Source organism: Acomys minous, assembly GCF_964271855.1.
Source record: "Acomys minous genome assembly, chromosome: 12".
Taxonomy (NCBI): Eukaryota; Metazoa; Chordata; class Mammalia; order Rodentia; family Muridae; genus Acomys; species Acomys minous.
This window is the reverse complement of record NC_140493.1, coordinates 73,200,509-73,214,823: the sequence shown is the minus strand read 5'-3', so window position 1 is coordinate 73,214,823 and position 14,315 is coordinate 73,200,509. Positions and strand designations below refer to the sequence as shown.

The 14,315-nt window shown below is 45.7% G+C and overlaps 2 protein-coding genes across 11 annotated transcripts in view; one reads left to right on the top strand and one right to left on the bottom strand.

The window, feature by feature from the left end:
- Positions 1-4,547, bottom strand: part of RHOT1 (ras homolog family member T1) — a 69,610-nt gene extending 65,063 nt beyond the window's left edge. For 3 of the 8 annotated variants that reach the window (XM_084747988.1, XM_084747986.1, XM_084747990.1), the window contains exon 1: positions 4,282-4,545. In XM_084747988.1, the coding sequence (XP_084604114.1) occupies positions 4,282-4,357 (76 nt within the window). In that variant the 5' untranslated portion in view covers positions 4,358-4,545. Of the gene's footprint in view, positions 1-1,795; positions 1,890-4,281 lie in introns of all 8 variants that reach the window. The other 5 variants (XM_084747991.1, XM_084747992.1, XM_084747987.1 and 2 more) reach the window with 4 other exon arrangements.
- LOC311579674 (protein Njmu-R1) overlaps positions 1-14,315 on the top strand; it is a 216,181-nt gene that overhangs the window by 172,155 nt on the left and 29,711 nt on the right. The window lies entirely within an intron of this gene.

Here is a 14,315-nt window from a genome sequence, read left to right as displayed (position 1 = left end):
ACTTGAAATCCACAATACTAGAAAGGATAGATACTCCTTTATCTTTGCCTCCCCCAACCCCATCTTAAAGCAACTGAAAACTAGATGTTTAAGAAGCATATTAAAAACTCAAACCACAACCACTTTTTTCTAATACCAAAGGAATAGATAATAAATGTGTCAGATCTATATTAAAATGGTCTTTGACACACATTTACCTACCATTTGATCATTTTATTTTTAAATCTTTTTTTTTTAAAGGCAGTATCTCGCTATGTAGCCTAGACTTACCCAGAACTCACTAGATAAGCCAGATTTGTCTTGAACCTGTGGTAATCTCCTCCCTTCTGTGTGCTAGGATTACAAGTGTATGCCCTAAATCTAGGATTTAAAATGCTACAGCTAGGCTAAAGGCAGACAATAATTTACATTAACTCTCGAAACGTAGGGCCTGTGAGACCGCTCAGCAGCAGATAAGGGCACTTGTCTCAAAGCCAGACTGCCAAAGTTCAATTCCCAAAACCCACATGGTTGGAGGAACAAACTCCCACAAGTTGTCCTCAGATCTGCACACACACAAACAAACCTCAGAAATAAATTTAAAAAGTAAAGCTTAGGGCTGGGTAGTTTCTAGTCAGAGCACTAAGAAGAGTTAGAGGCCAGTCTGTCTCGGGGGGGGGGGAAGCTAAAATGACTGAAATCCAACATTTCAGTTAGGTATAACTAACTATACTCGTAAGACTTTAAAATGTGAAAACATATGTAGCTAGGCATGGTGGCACACGCCTTTAATCCTAGCACTTGGGAGGCTTAGGCAGATGGATCTGTGAGTTTGAGGCCAGCCTGGTCTACAAAATGAGTTCCAGGACAGCCAGAGCTACACAGAGAAACCCTGTCTTAATAATCCTGCCCCCCCTCAAAAAAAGAGGTGGGAGGGAGGGAGGGAGAGATAAAGAAAGTAAACATATGAATGCAAGGGCTGAGAAGCTCACTTGGTAGAGTGATTCCCTAGCAGGCACAGACCTCAGGTTGACAGCAAACCAGGAACCCCAGCCCTCAGGAGGTACAGCTGGAGGGCCAAAAGCTATAGAGCCAGCTCACAGCAAATGTAATACTTTATCTCAAAGAGGAAAGGGCAGAATAGATGAGTGGGAGAGGAGGAAAAATACATACATATAATATGGGGGGTTTTGGTGGTTGGTTGGTTGGTGTTTTTACAAGACAGGGTGTCTCTCTGTAGCCCTGGCTGTCCTGGAACTCATAGATATCCACCTGCCTCTGCCTCCCAAGTGCTGGGATTAGAGGTATATTGCACAGATACCTGGCTATTTTCTCATTCTTCCCCCCCCCCTTTTAAAATTTTTTATTTATTTATTTATTTATTTATTTATTTATTTTTGCTTTTCCTGGTTTTTTGAGACAGGGTTTCTCTGTGTAGCCTTGGCTGCCCTGTACTCACTTTGTAGACCAGGCTGGCCTCGAACTCACACAGCTATCCGCCTGCCTCTGCCTCCCAAGTGCTGGGATTAGAGGTATATTGCACAAATACCTGGCTATTTTCTCATTCTTTTTCCCCCCTCTTTTAAGTTTTTATTTATCTATTTTTGCTTTTCCTGGTTTTTCGAGACAGGGTTTCTCTGTGTAGCCTTAGCTACCCTGTGCTCACTTTGTAGACCAGGCTGGCCTCGAACTCACACAGCCATCACCTGCCTCTGTCTCCCGAGAGCTAGGATTAAAGATATGCACCACTGTGTTTGGCTTTAGTTTGTTTTCTTAACAGTAGATGATGGCCTAAAACTGTGGTGCCAAACTTCACCTGTCTGCGCTGTCCTGGAGGCTGAACTCAGGTCCTCATGTATGCCAAGCAAGTGCTCTACTCTCCCACTCAGCCATCCTGCTGCTTCAGGCTCCTGAGGAATGGATAACAGATGTGAGCCCTCAGCATGATCGGTACCACCCTTTCAGGAGGAGAGCAGTGCCTCCTTCAAAACCTAAGGCTTTCTCTTGTAAGTTTCTCCCTACGATCAGAAAACTCACCCTAGTTGTACCATTTCTCTCATTTGCTTTCATTACTAAATGATGAGATTTTTTTCTGACAAATTTTAACCTTTTGCATATTCCTAAATAATACTCTTAAAGTGGAATGTAAATATCCTAAGGGTGACACACTGAATCTTACACATGTATGGCATTTCTATTCGGACATTTTATACACTACTGCTACATGATTGATTCCTATATTGAATACCAGAGCCAAAATACCTTTTTTTTTTTTTTTTTTTAAAGACAGGGTTTCTCTGTGTAGCCTTGGCTGTCCTGGACCCACTCTGTAGACCAGGCTGGCCTCGAACTCACAGCGATCCGTCTGCCTCTGCCTCCTCAAGTGCTGAGATTACAGGTGTGCACCACCATGCCCAGCTAAAACTTATCTTTTTTTCTTAATTGTTTTTTTAAAAAGTATCAGACTTGTTTGAAGTCAGCCTGGTCTATAAAGCAAGTCCAGGACAGCAAGGCTACACAGAGAAACCCTGCTTCAAATAACCGAAAAAAAAAAAAAGCATCAGACTTTTATAAAATACAGCTAAGGGGTTGCCTGTTCACTTTCCCTAATTTTGATGCAAATGTAACAGCATCAACCATCCCTTAAATAATACCTTCCTTTACCAAGTAAAGGTTTGGGTGCAAAACACAGTTTAAGATATCAGTATAAATAAAACTTAAAATTTCAAAACTGAAAGCCAAAAGGTTTAGCTTAGCAAAGCTTAGTTCCAAATTCTGACTAGAGAGTTCACAAAGCTACAGGGGTAAGCAGCTCCCCGCTCTTTTTTTTTTTTTTTTTTTTTTTTTTGGTTTTTCAAGACAGGGTCTCTCTGTGTAGCCTTGGCTATCCTGGACTCGCTTTGTAGACCAGGCTGGCCTCGAACTCACAGGGATCCGCCTGCCTCTGCCTCCCGAGTGCTGGGATTAAAGGCGTGCGCCACCACGCCGGGCTCCCGCTCTTTTTGAGGCCCGAAGACCACCTGTATGTAACTCTCAGGGGTCTGACTCCCTCTGTCTCCGTCCCAATAGCACACCCTACTCCGAATCAAGCTGGGAGGGATCTTTGTGAAGTCGAGGCCAGCCTGGGCTACAGAGCGAGTTCCGGGACAGCGAAGGAAACCGTGTCTTGAAAAACAAAACAAAAACATTTCATGTGTGCACTTTCCTTTTTGGGGGTGTATCACAGTGACATATAAAGGCTACTCAAAATCTAATGTAGTTTACAATAAAGGGCTTCAAATCAGCATCAGCAATGGCAGAACGTTAACTAATAAACTTTTAAACCAATCACATCCTCTTTAGCCCTCTTTTTAATTTCAGTTGACATGACTGGGTCATGTAACTTGTAGTAAGACCAGGAATCCCTGCTGCACTGTCTTCACGTCAGCCAGCAAAAGCGGTTTTGTTTTTTGTTTTGTTTTGTTTTCTACCTGCAAAAAGTGAAGCCTTACAATCTCTAGGGAGTCTTGGGTACGTGCGTCTATTCTGCAGTCTTATATGTCTGCTCTTATTCATAAAGTAACTACCACATAGCTGGAAGAGCTAACGGGGCGGAAATTAAGACTTTTAGGATAATAACTGCCTCAACTAAAGGTCCCTCCCTAGTTAAGTATCGCTCACTAAGTACTCGTATTAACTTTAAACAGTCAGTTCAATGCAAAGCATAGGTATAGCAAAAAATTAAAATTTAAAAAAAAATTTTTTTTTTAGCCCGCTATCTTAAAACTCTTTTTCTCCTTGGTGCTGGAAACTGGATCCCAGATCTTTATACATGCTACAGTTCTACTACCGAGGTAGACAAGCACCCCAACGCTCCCTCTTAATGCCCGTGCACAGAAGCAGCGAAGGCAGCAAGTGAAGGGGGAAAAAAAAAAAAAAGATTCCAGAAACCTGACCTTGCCCACAAGTCCACTAGTTCTGCAACTCCTCCTCCCCCTAGTGTCCCCACGAGCCGGTTCCTGCAGTCCCAAGTGCCCAGTCGGCCTGTTCCAACATCTGCCCGGCAGGGAGTGACCGACAGGCTACCAAGGGTCGGACAGAAGGTGGCCCGAGAAACGCCGAGGCCCGAGAGGAAAGGACTGGAAGGGGCGAGGGCGACAGCCTTCGCGGCGAGACGGTCGAGCATTAAGGGACTAAAGGGGGACAAGGCCTGCGGGGAGCACGGAGGGACAGGGCAGAACCCTGGGAAGGGATAAAAGCCGAGGGGCTGGCAGGCTTGGAGGGAGCACTCCGGCGGCGAGGCCGGCCAGGGCGCGGACTCACGTTCTCCCACCAGCAGGATCCGCACGTCTTTCTTCATGTCGGAGGCTCGCAGGGGCCGCGCTCGGCCCGCACGCATGGAGCGCACGCCTCACGCCGGGAGCGCCCAGCCCGTGGCGCCGCTCTCCCCGCGCTACCGCCGCCCCCTGCCAGCCTCCCGGGCCTACTGCGCCCGAACCTCGGCCGCCCGGACCAGCCGCACAGACTCCTCCCCGGCTGCTCCGCTCTGGAGCCCCGGGCCAAGCCAGCTCCGCCTCCTCCGGCTCCGCGGACGCGGGCGGCGGCGGGCGTGGCGGCGAGGACGACGGCGTGCAGCGAGGGACACGCGCTTTCGGAACGCAAAGGCCCTCGTGGCTGGAACAGCGCCCCCGCAGGCAGGTTTGACAGTAGCCTCACCTCTAGACACTACGTGAGATAAAAGTGGAACCCACTTAGTTGGAACCCACTTGTTTTGCCGAATAAGAACAGAAGGAATTCTTTCTCCAGGGCCACACAGCAGGAGCTTTGTCATGACTCAGAGCAGGGATCTTCTCACTAAATGGTAAAATCCAGAAGGGCAGGTGACCTGTCTACCTGGTTTTCAGCTGTGTCCACACTGTTGGATTTTTCCTTTTTAAAATTGCTTTATTGGGCCGGGCCTGGTGGAGCACGCCTTTAATCCCAGCACTCGGGAGGCAGAGGCAGGCGGATCTTCGTGAGTTCGAGGCCAGCCTGGTCTACAAAGTGAGTCCAGGACAGCCAAGGCTACACAGAGAAACCCTGTCTCGAAAAACCAAAAATAAATAAATAAATAAATAAATAAATAAATAAATAAATAAACAAAACAGCACACACACCAAAAGTTACACATAATTTATGAATTTATGAACATAATTTAGAAGAATTCAAATGTGTACATAATCTGTTTCCTCTAGAAGGCATGTGGTGTGCAGCAGTTCAGAGGGTGCTGAGCAATTTTCTGGGTTTCAATCCAGATTCTATCGCTCATTAGCTATGTGATCCTGAGTCAGGTCTTTACTTCCCTGAGCCTATTCAGTCTTCTGTGGACTGGCAGTGATAGTTGCCTTCCTCATGGGCCATTGCAAAGAGAAACTGCAATTATGCTGGAAGTGGTAACACATGCCTTTAATCCCCGCACTCAGGAGGCAGAGGCAGAGACAGGCAAAAGTCCATGAGTCTGAAGCCAGCCTGGTCTACACAGTGAGTTCCTGCTGATTGGCAGATCTCTGTAGGCTCAATTTCCTTAACAATTACATTTTATTATGAACTTATAAACTGAGAGTGTCTCACTTATAACCCTGACGAACCTAAACAAAAAGGAAAAGGAGATTAAAGAGTACAATAAATGAAACCTTAAGGATATCAGTTCCAAGGAACAAGTCTCCTGACTTGTTCTGCAGGATTTCTTCTGCTGGAACCTGGAGCAACCAGAACCCGGAACCTCAGCCGGAGCCCGGAGCCCGGAAGCCTTCCCTCGAGTGGGTCTCTCTAGGACCATCTCGAAGTGGAGTGATGAACAGCCAAGCTATCCCAAGTCGCTCCAAAAAGCCCCCTCTAAGGGAAGGATATAGATTTATAGAATAAAAAGTAGATTATTGAATCTACTAGCCTCGAATATTTTACATTAATATTCAAATATTTTACATTGGTATTGTAGCTTGATGGAAATTTAGGGCTATTTTACTCAACTTTTGCTTTATGTATTTCATATTGTATGTTGATAGAAACCTAAAACTGTATATTGTGTGTTGGTTGAAACTTAAAGTCATTTTGTTCGACATTTACTTAATATATTATACATGTGCAACTCATTTGAAAAGGTGAGGTACAGTTCTAGTCTTATGAAAGCTAATCGTTATAACCTGTTCAGGATGGTTGGAGACAAAAGTTTGTAGTTAGTCACTTATAAATCTTAATAGATACTAAATTACTTAATTATTGAACAAGGCTTATTTAGTTTCTTATATATGTTATCAAAAAGGACAGATAGATGATGGATAGAATAGAGAAATAGTTGGTCTTTAAACATTCCCAGAGATCCAGAGAATATGGCATTTAATAATAAAGGGTTTTTATGACAGACACATTCACTTCTGGCAGCACCCCTCCAGTCTAATTATGAGGGCATCAAGAAATGATAGTGGCAGATAGCCACCGGACTGAGGAGCTGTGCTTATCTCTGCTGCTGATGACAGACTGACCGTCCACAATGGTCAAGCCTGATACTGAGAAATTGGCTGCCCAGTCTTGTAGAGAACAGATGGGCCAGTCCTTCAGCATTCCTGCTTCAGAGCAGTCTGTGAGATGGTTTTGGGCCAGCGGGCTGAAGACTGGGTGCCCCGACGATGGAGAGGAAGCTGTGACTGGGCAGGCAGTCAGCTCTCTCTGTTCAGTCTATACTTTTGGAAGTTGCTTGCCTGCACTTCCTTCATATTGGATACTATTTCCTTCTGGGGTCTCTGATGGGGTTGAAGACTAGATAGCCACAGTGTTACCATTTTTGAAAACCTCTGGACACTAGGATAAGTAAGACTCAGTAGAATAGGATAGTGAAATAATTTCTCCAAGACTGTCAAATACAAATGGGCTGGTCCTTGTTGATAGGGCTTTTACTGAATAATTCTCATAATTACTTTCATTGTATATAGTTTATTCTATTTAACAGAAAGGTGGAGATGCAGGAGAGATAAACATGTTTTGTGTGTGTGTGTGTGTGTGTGTGTGTGTGTGTGTGTGTGTGTGTTTATTCCAAGTGTGGGATGGGGAACAGACTAGTGAGAGCAGGATGTTTATCCCCTTAGAAGTCGAACCACTTCGTGGGGGAGCTTGGATGTTGCCAGCTGAAAATATTCTAGTAGAGACTCTGAGGGGCTTGGAGAGAGAGGACCTGGGATTGTTTTGGCTGTTCATCAGCACTTTGAAAGACACTCCTAGAGAGAGCTGCTCCAGGGAAAGCATCAAGGCTTTGAACTCCAGCTGAGGCTTCAGGTTCCGGTTGCTCCAGGTTCCAGCAGCAGCCTTGGTTGAATTGCTGGTTTGCTGAGGTCCAGCTGACTACGCCAGGAGAATCGTTCCTCGGCACTAATATCCTTAAGGTTTCATTATTGTGTTCTTCAATCTCCTTTTCCTATTGTTTGAGTGAGTTGGGGTGTAAGGGAGGTAGGCTCATTTAATAAGTTCATAATAAAATACAGTTGTTAAGAAAATTGAGGCTACAGCCCTCTCCTGTTTTGGGCTCATATATAGCTTATAGCTCCTCCCAGCGTCTGTCCATGTGTTTTTCAGGTGGCCACAGTCAAGTTCCCGCACCAGGTTGGTTTGTCTTCTAGTGGATTAACATCAGCTGTTCTCTCACAAGTCCGTTCCTCATCCCACTCTTGGGATCACAACAAAAAACCATGTTTATCTCTCCTTCAGATCTCTGTGAGTTAAAGATGAGCATGGTCTACCCAGTGAGTTCTGGGATCCTGTTTAATGTGTGTTGTGTACACATGTGTTTATGCAAATACGCATGCTGCCCTTTCTCCTGCTTGGAAGCCACAGCCAGAAGTCTGTCGCTGTTCACCTTGGTTTTGTTTGGCTGGCCAGCACGCCACGCTGGATCTACCTGTCTTCACCCTCTCACCCCCAGAGCCGGGGTTACAGATGCGTGGCATAGCGCTTTGCATATGGGTGCTAGAAATCTGAACTCAGGTCACTATGGAGCAAGTCCTTTACCCATTAAGCCATTTCCAAAGCTCCCAGACCTTTTCTTAAAAAAAAAAAAAAAAAAAAAAAAAAAAAAAAAAAAGTTAAACAAATACCAGATCAACAATCACAAAGGCCTTTGGAAGAAGGGAAAATCTTAGCCGGGTGTGGTGGCGCACGCCTTTAGTCCCAGCACTCGGGAGGCAGAGGCAGGTGGATCACTGTGAGTTCAAGGCCAGCCTGGTCTACAAAGTGAGTCCAGGACAGCCAGGGCTACACAGAGAAACCCCGTCTCAAAAAACCAAAAGAAAAAAGAAAAGAAAAAAAAGAAGGGAAACCCTTTCGGGAACTGCCATCTCAGTCAACATTTTGCGGAGGGTCGTGACCTCAGCCGCTCTCTGCACCAGATAGCAGCATTAATTCTAATTCTGCAAGCCTCCTACACACAGGAATTGAAAGAGAGAAGTTTCCACGGTGTTGTAGATGTGTACTGGTTAAAAGTTCTGACACTTTTTTTTTTGGGTGGGTTGGTGGGTGTTTTTTTTTGTTTTTTTGAGACAGAATTTCTCTGTGTAGCCTTGGCTGTCCTGAACTCACTTTGAAGACCAGGCTGACCTCGAACTTACAGAAGTCTGCCTGCCTCTGCATCTGCCTCCCAGGTGCAAGTTCTGACACTTTTATCAAGGCAAAGAGTCTGCTAGGCAGGATCTAGGGAGAAAGTTGACATGGGAAATGCTATTATGAGAAAGTGCTTTGTAAACAACACTGTATGTTCAATTTTCTTAACCAATATATTTTATTAACAACTTGGTGACCGAGCATACGTCACTTATAACCCAACTAACCAAAGCAATAGGAAATGAGGATTAATGGACACAATAACAAAACCATAAGGATATCAGTTCTGAGGAACGATTCTCCTAGCACAATCAGCAGGATTTCTTCTGCTGGAACCTAGAGTAACCAGAACCCAGAACCTCAACAGAAGCCGGAGCCCCGAAGCCTTCCCTCAAGCGGTTCTCTCTAGGGGCGTCTCAAAGTGCAGCGATGAACAGCCAAAACTATCCCAAGTCTCCAAAAAGCCCCGCCTCTAGTTTTCGGATCATTTATATATCTCCTCCCAGAGTGTGTTCACGGGATCTTCTCAGCTGGCAACAATCAAGCTCCTGTACGAGGCGGTTGGTCTTCTAGTGGATTAACCTCACCTGTTCTCTCATGAGACCGTTCCGATCCCGCACTTGGGATCCTAAATAATAGGCTTATCTCTCCTTCACAACACTCACTTTAACATCCTAGCAGAGGAGCCTGCACAGTTCAGAGCACTGGCTGTTCTTCCTGAGACCCGAGTTTGATTTCCAGCATCCATATGGTGGCTCACGGCTGTCTGTAACTCTGGATTTAGGGGATCTTGTGCCTCTGAAGGTGCTCAGCACTCACACAGTACATAGACATACCTGTAGGCAAAACAACGCACACGTGTAAAGTAAAATGAAGTAAGACAATCCAAGTTGAACGTGGTGTAATCACAGCACTCAAGAGGCTGACGCTGGAGGGTTGTGAGCTCCAGATAGTCTCAAACGAACCAAAAATGCTTAGACCCACAGCAAGGAGGCCACACCAAGTGATGTCATCCGGCAATATTTATGGATGGGTATAAGCCAAGGCCAGAACTTTGCTAAAGGGGAGGTAAGAAAGATTGATGTGCTGGGGTTTTCCCCACCTCTCTCTGCCTGTCCTGAAGATGATCCGGGTCCCATGGCTTGCCCTGAGCCCTCCACCTCTCTCTGCCTGTTCCGGAGATGATCCAGGCCCCAAGGCTTGCCCTGAGCCCTATGCCCTTCTCATGCTGGTAGCAAATGTCCACCAGGGCTCACTCAGAACTCTTCCTAAAGATAACATGGATCATGGCTAAGAGCAGGGAATTCTGAGTCCCCCTGCTTGCCTCTGAACATTAACTGGCCAGTTACTTGCTGAGCAGTATTAGTCAAGGTATTTAATTTCTCTGTTGCCTCAGATGCCAAATAGAAAAAACAATGGGACATATTACGTAAGATTGTTAGGAAAATTATGCTGTGTAATGAAAAAAATGTCTCATAGTACTGCCTGGTGCATGGTAAATTATATATTTTTTTCTTTTGTTTTATGTGCATTGGTGTTTTGCCTGCGTGAATGTCTGTATGAGCGTGTCAGATCTTGGACTTACGATTATGAACTGCCATCTGGGTGCTTGGAATTGAACCTGGGTCTTCTGGAAGAGCAGTCAGTGCTCTCAACCTCTGAGCCATCTCTCCAGCCCTGGTAAATAATATTTTAATGCTGGATATAAAATAAATCCTGAGGGAAGTAAGTAACTTCTTGTTTTGTACTGTTTTTGAGACAGGGTCTTTCTTTTTTTTTTTTTTTTTTTTTTTATAAAATTTTTTATTTATTATGTATACAGTGCTCTGCCTGCATGTGCACCTGCAGGCCAGAAGAGGGCATCAGATCACATCATATATGGTTGTGAGTCACCATGTGGTTGCTGGGAATTGAACTCAGGACCTTTGGAAGAACAGCCAGTGCTCTTAACCTCTGAGCCATCTCTCCAGCCCCGAGACAATTCAGACTTCTGCCTGCCTCTCACCTCACCCCACCCCTCCCAGGACCATCTGTCACCACACTCAGTTGAGGGAAGTTACTTCTGTCTACTTCTCAGAGTCCGAGGATCAAGCCCCTGATAAATTACACAACAAAACGCGAGGCAAAAACCTTCGTTGGCAGTGAAACCTACTGTAGGGATATTATTGGAGTGTATTAAATAGATCAGGTGATGCCAAGAGGACGTGTTGCCGGCTAGAAGGCCCTGATGGAATTTTACTCCAGTGTGCTAACGGGGAGCTTTCCTTTCACAAGTCAGCCTTTGTGCCACTGCCATGGAGGGACCACAGAGAAGAGGGAGCAAAGTTCTTCTGCCTAGAGATAAGAGGACCTATCTTTTCTGCCTATCAAAGGGAGCACTTGCAACACAACCTCTCTCCTGAGTCCCAGGAGGGTGCAACATCCCAGGCCAATAGGCAGGCCTGCTGGGTAAAAGAGACAGTGTGCCAGAAGATGACGGGCAGAGGGCAGGACAAGGGCTTCATCTCTGATTCTTTTTTTTTTTTTTTTTTTTTTTTTTGTTTTGTTTTGTTTTGTTTTTTGAGACAGGGTTTCTCTGTGTAGCCTTGGTTGTCCTGGACTCACTTTGTAGACCAGGCTGGCCTCGAACTCACAGCGATCCGCCTGCCTCTGCCTCCCGAGTGCTGGGATTAAAGGCGTGCGCCACCACGCCCGGCTCATCTCTGATTCTTAAAGTGCCTCACCAGCCTGGGCAAGAGGCCAAGTGGAACTTTGGCTGGCTTCAATCCCACCCTGCAGACCCATCTATCTTGGGCCCTCAAGCTAAACCCGAAGAAGCATCCATCACTTGCCCCGTCTTCGCTTTTCTTCTCTTCCTCGGTGCTGATGATCGGCAGAGGGCCTTGCGCGCGCCAAGTGTTCTGCCACTGCGTCACAGCCCGGTGATCTCCCTTTTCATCTTTCCTATTTCGAAGCAGAGCTCCACCACATTGCCCAGGCCGGCTCTGAACTCACTCTGTAACCTAAATGGGTTCTGACCTTGCAATCCTCCTGCCTCGGTCTCTCAAGTAGCTGGGAATTAGAATCCTGTTCCTCCGGGAGCCTGTGGGCCTCCGTTTCTTCATTTTTGTTCTTTTAAAAAGGCTGACTGCTTTTCCTACCGTGCCCATTCTGGTGGAGAGGAAAAAAAAAAAATCCAACCGCTCGGTATTTGGTAAATACTCTGTAAGCTTTCAGCAAAGTTGATCTTGGTTCAATGTTCAAACATCCATGGGCTCTCCGTGACCCCTGGAGGACTCCTGAAAGGGGTCTGTGTCTGCAGGACAGCTGGTTGGCTGACTAGAATTTCAGTCCTGTGGACAGATTGGAATGTGGCAGGTCCAGAGGCAAATCACCTTATTTTGTGCTCAATTCTGGCCCTGTGGAACAGCCATGTTTTGCCCCCAACAGGCAACTAGCTTCTACCAATCCAAAAACTAAGAATGCCATCAGCCAGTGTCTTGAGCCTATGGGAAGGCTCCCTTTATCTCTTTATACCTGTGTCTCCTACTTTACCCATCCATGTGTTTTACACTGGAAGTTATCCAAAAGGTGAGAATCCACCCCACTTGTGTGTTTTATTTATTTTATTTACTTATTTTGGTTTTTTGAGACAGGGTTTCTCTGTGTAGCCTTGGCTGTCCTAGACTCACTTTGTAGACCAGGCTGGCCTCGAACTCACAGTGATCTGCCTGCCTCTGCCTCCCGAGTGCTGGGATTAAAGGCGTGCGCCACCACCACCTGGCTCCCACTTGTGCATTTTAAACTCGCCTTAATGTATGACTTTCTCTTTCTGTAACACTATAGAACTTTGTGAGCTAGGATGTGGGGTAGCCTAAAATCTGTGTCCCTGGGCCATGATCATTCAAAAGGGCTTCAAAATATACTTTTCCCTTACACCCTTTAGGATGAGAGCTGTGGTTTTATGTCCCAGAGGTCACCCTGTAGAGGACAAAGTCTCTGCTTGCTTGACTTGGCTTGAAGGTATATCACTCACCACAGCCAGTTATTAAAAGGGACAGGTGCATGACTGTGTTGGGAGAAACTTTTCAGACAAAACCTCATCTGTTGATCGGGATGAATCCAGTTTTCCTCTGAGCTTTCTCAAGCTCCTCCAAATATAGTGAAGAACAAGTGCTCTTGGCTAAGAGACAATTAATATTAAGAAACCCATCAGACTGCCTCCCCACAAACAGCCTTGACTTCCCTTAGGAGGCAGTTACAGGCACAGACTCTGAATTCTGCATTTCTTCTCCAACAATTTGCCAACTGTTCAGCCAGAAGCAAGTAGTGCAATGTCTCTGAAATGCATAGTCCTCATCTCTGAAACAGAGCCATCTCATGGGCTCTCTCTGAGAAGGAAGCAATGCTGGCAAAGCATCCATTATGTTGCATGACAGGGAGTGTTAGCTCACATGTCACAGCCAACAGCTCACTTTGAACTCTCATTCTCTTCCGAAGGGCAAAGTGACTAGCCTGCTCACAGTGCCGTCAACTCTAAACGGCAAATGAGTATAATTTTTAATCACCTTAGGTACATTACTTGTTTTTTTTTTTTTTCTGACTTAGATATACCAACCAGAGTAGGCCACAGGACATTTGTAAAAAACAGAAAAACTCCATAGACAGTAAATTGATAATTTTTGCTTACTCCTGAAAAGAAAGCACCAAAATTAAATATACCCCTAGACAGCAATGAAACACACACACACACACACACACACACACACACACACACACACACACACACACACGGTTACTGTCATTTAAAATAGACAGAGTTGTATTAATGTCCATCTGTAGCACTGGGAAGGCCGAAGGCTGGGCTCTCTGGGGCTGGATGCGGATTCCCCTCCAGTTCGCTGCATCTCTTGGGTCACCAGAGCTGATGGCTCAGGCAACTGATCAGGATTGAAAGAAGAAAGACGAAAGGGAGCCCAGGGCTCCTTCTCTAGGGACTGGCTGTGCTGTGTGTGGCCAGGGAGGAAAACTTAAACTGACCACAACTTTCCTACAACCAGGGCTCCAAACGCTGTTTCTAGCCAAAAAACCGCAGGGGGTCGTAAAAGGAGGCCCTTTGATCTGTAGACAGGCCTCCTTGCAGAGCTCTCCAGTAAGCTACTGTACACTTAGGCCTGCTAGCTCTAGAAGGCTGATGATAAAGCCCTGAGTCTGCTAAATTTATTTGCAAATCTACAGGGAAATAAGAGATAAGAGAGAGATAGAAAATAAACCACTCACACACACATACACTCAAGAGAAAAGGAGGATGAAGTTAGGCATCTTGTTTTGTTTTTCGAGACAGGGTTTCTCTGTGTAGCCTTGGCTGTCCTGGACTCACTTTGTAGACCAGGCTGGCTTCGAACTCATACCAATCCACTTGCCTCTGCTTGCTGGGATTAAAGGCATGTGCGGCCACAGCCAGCTGAAGTTAGGCATCTTAACTTCAACTGGATGAAGTTAAGCTTCCCAATTTCAACACTTTTTTAAAAATATATTTATGTATTTATTACGTACACAGTGTTCTGCCTGCAGTACACCTGCGGGCCAGAAGAGGGCATCAGATCACATTATAGATGGTTGTGAGCCACCATGTGGTTGCTGGGAATTGAACTCAGGACCTCTGGAAGAGCAGTCAATGCTCTTAAACTCTGAGCCATCTCTCTAGCCCTCAACATTGTGTATTGTTGGTCACCGTACTAATATTTCTGAGA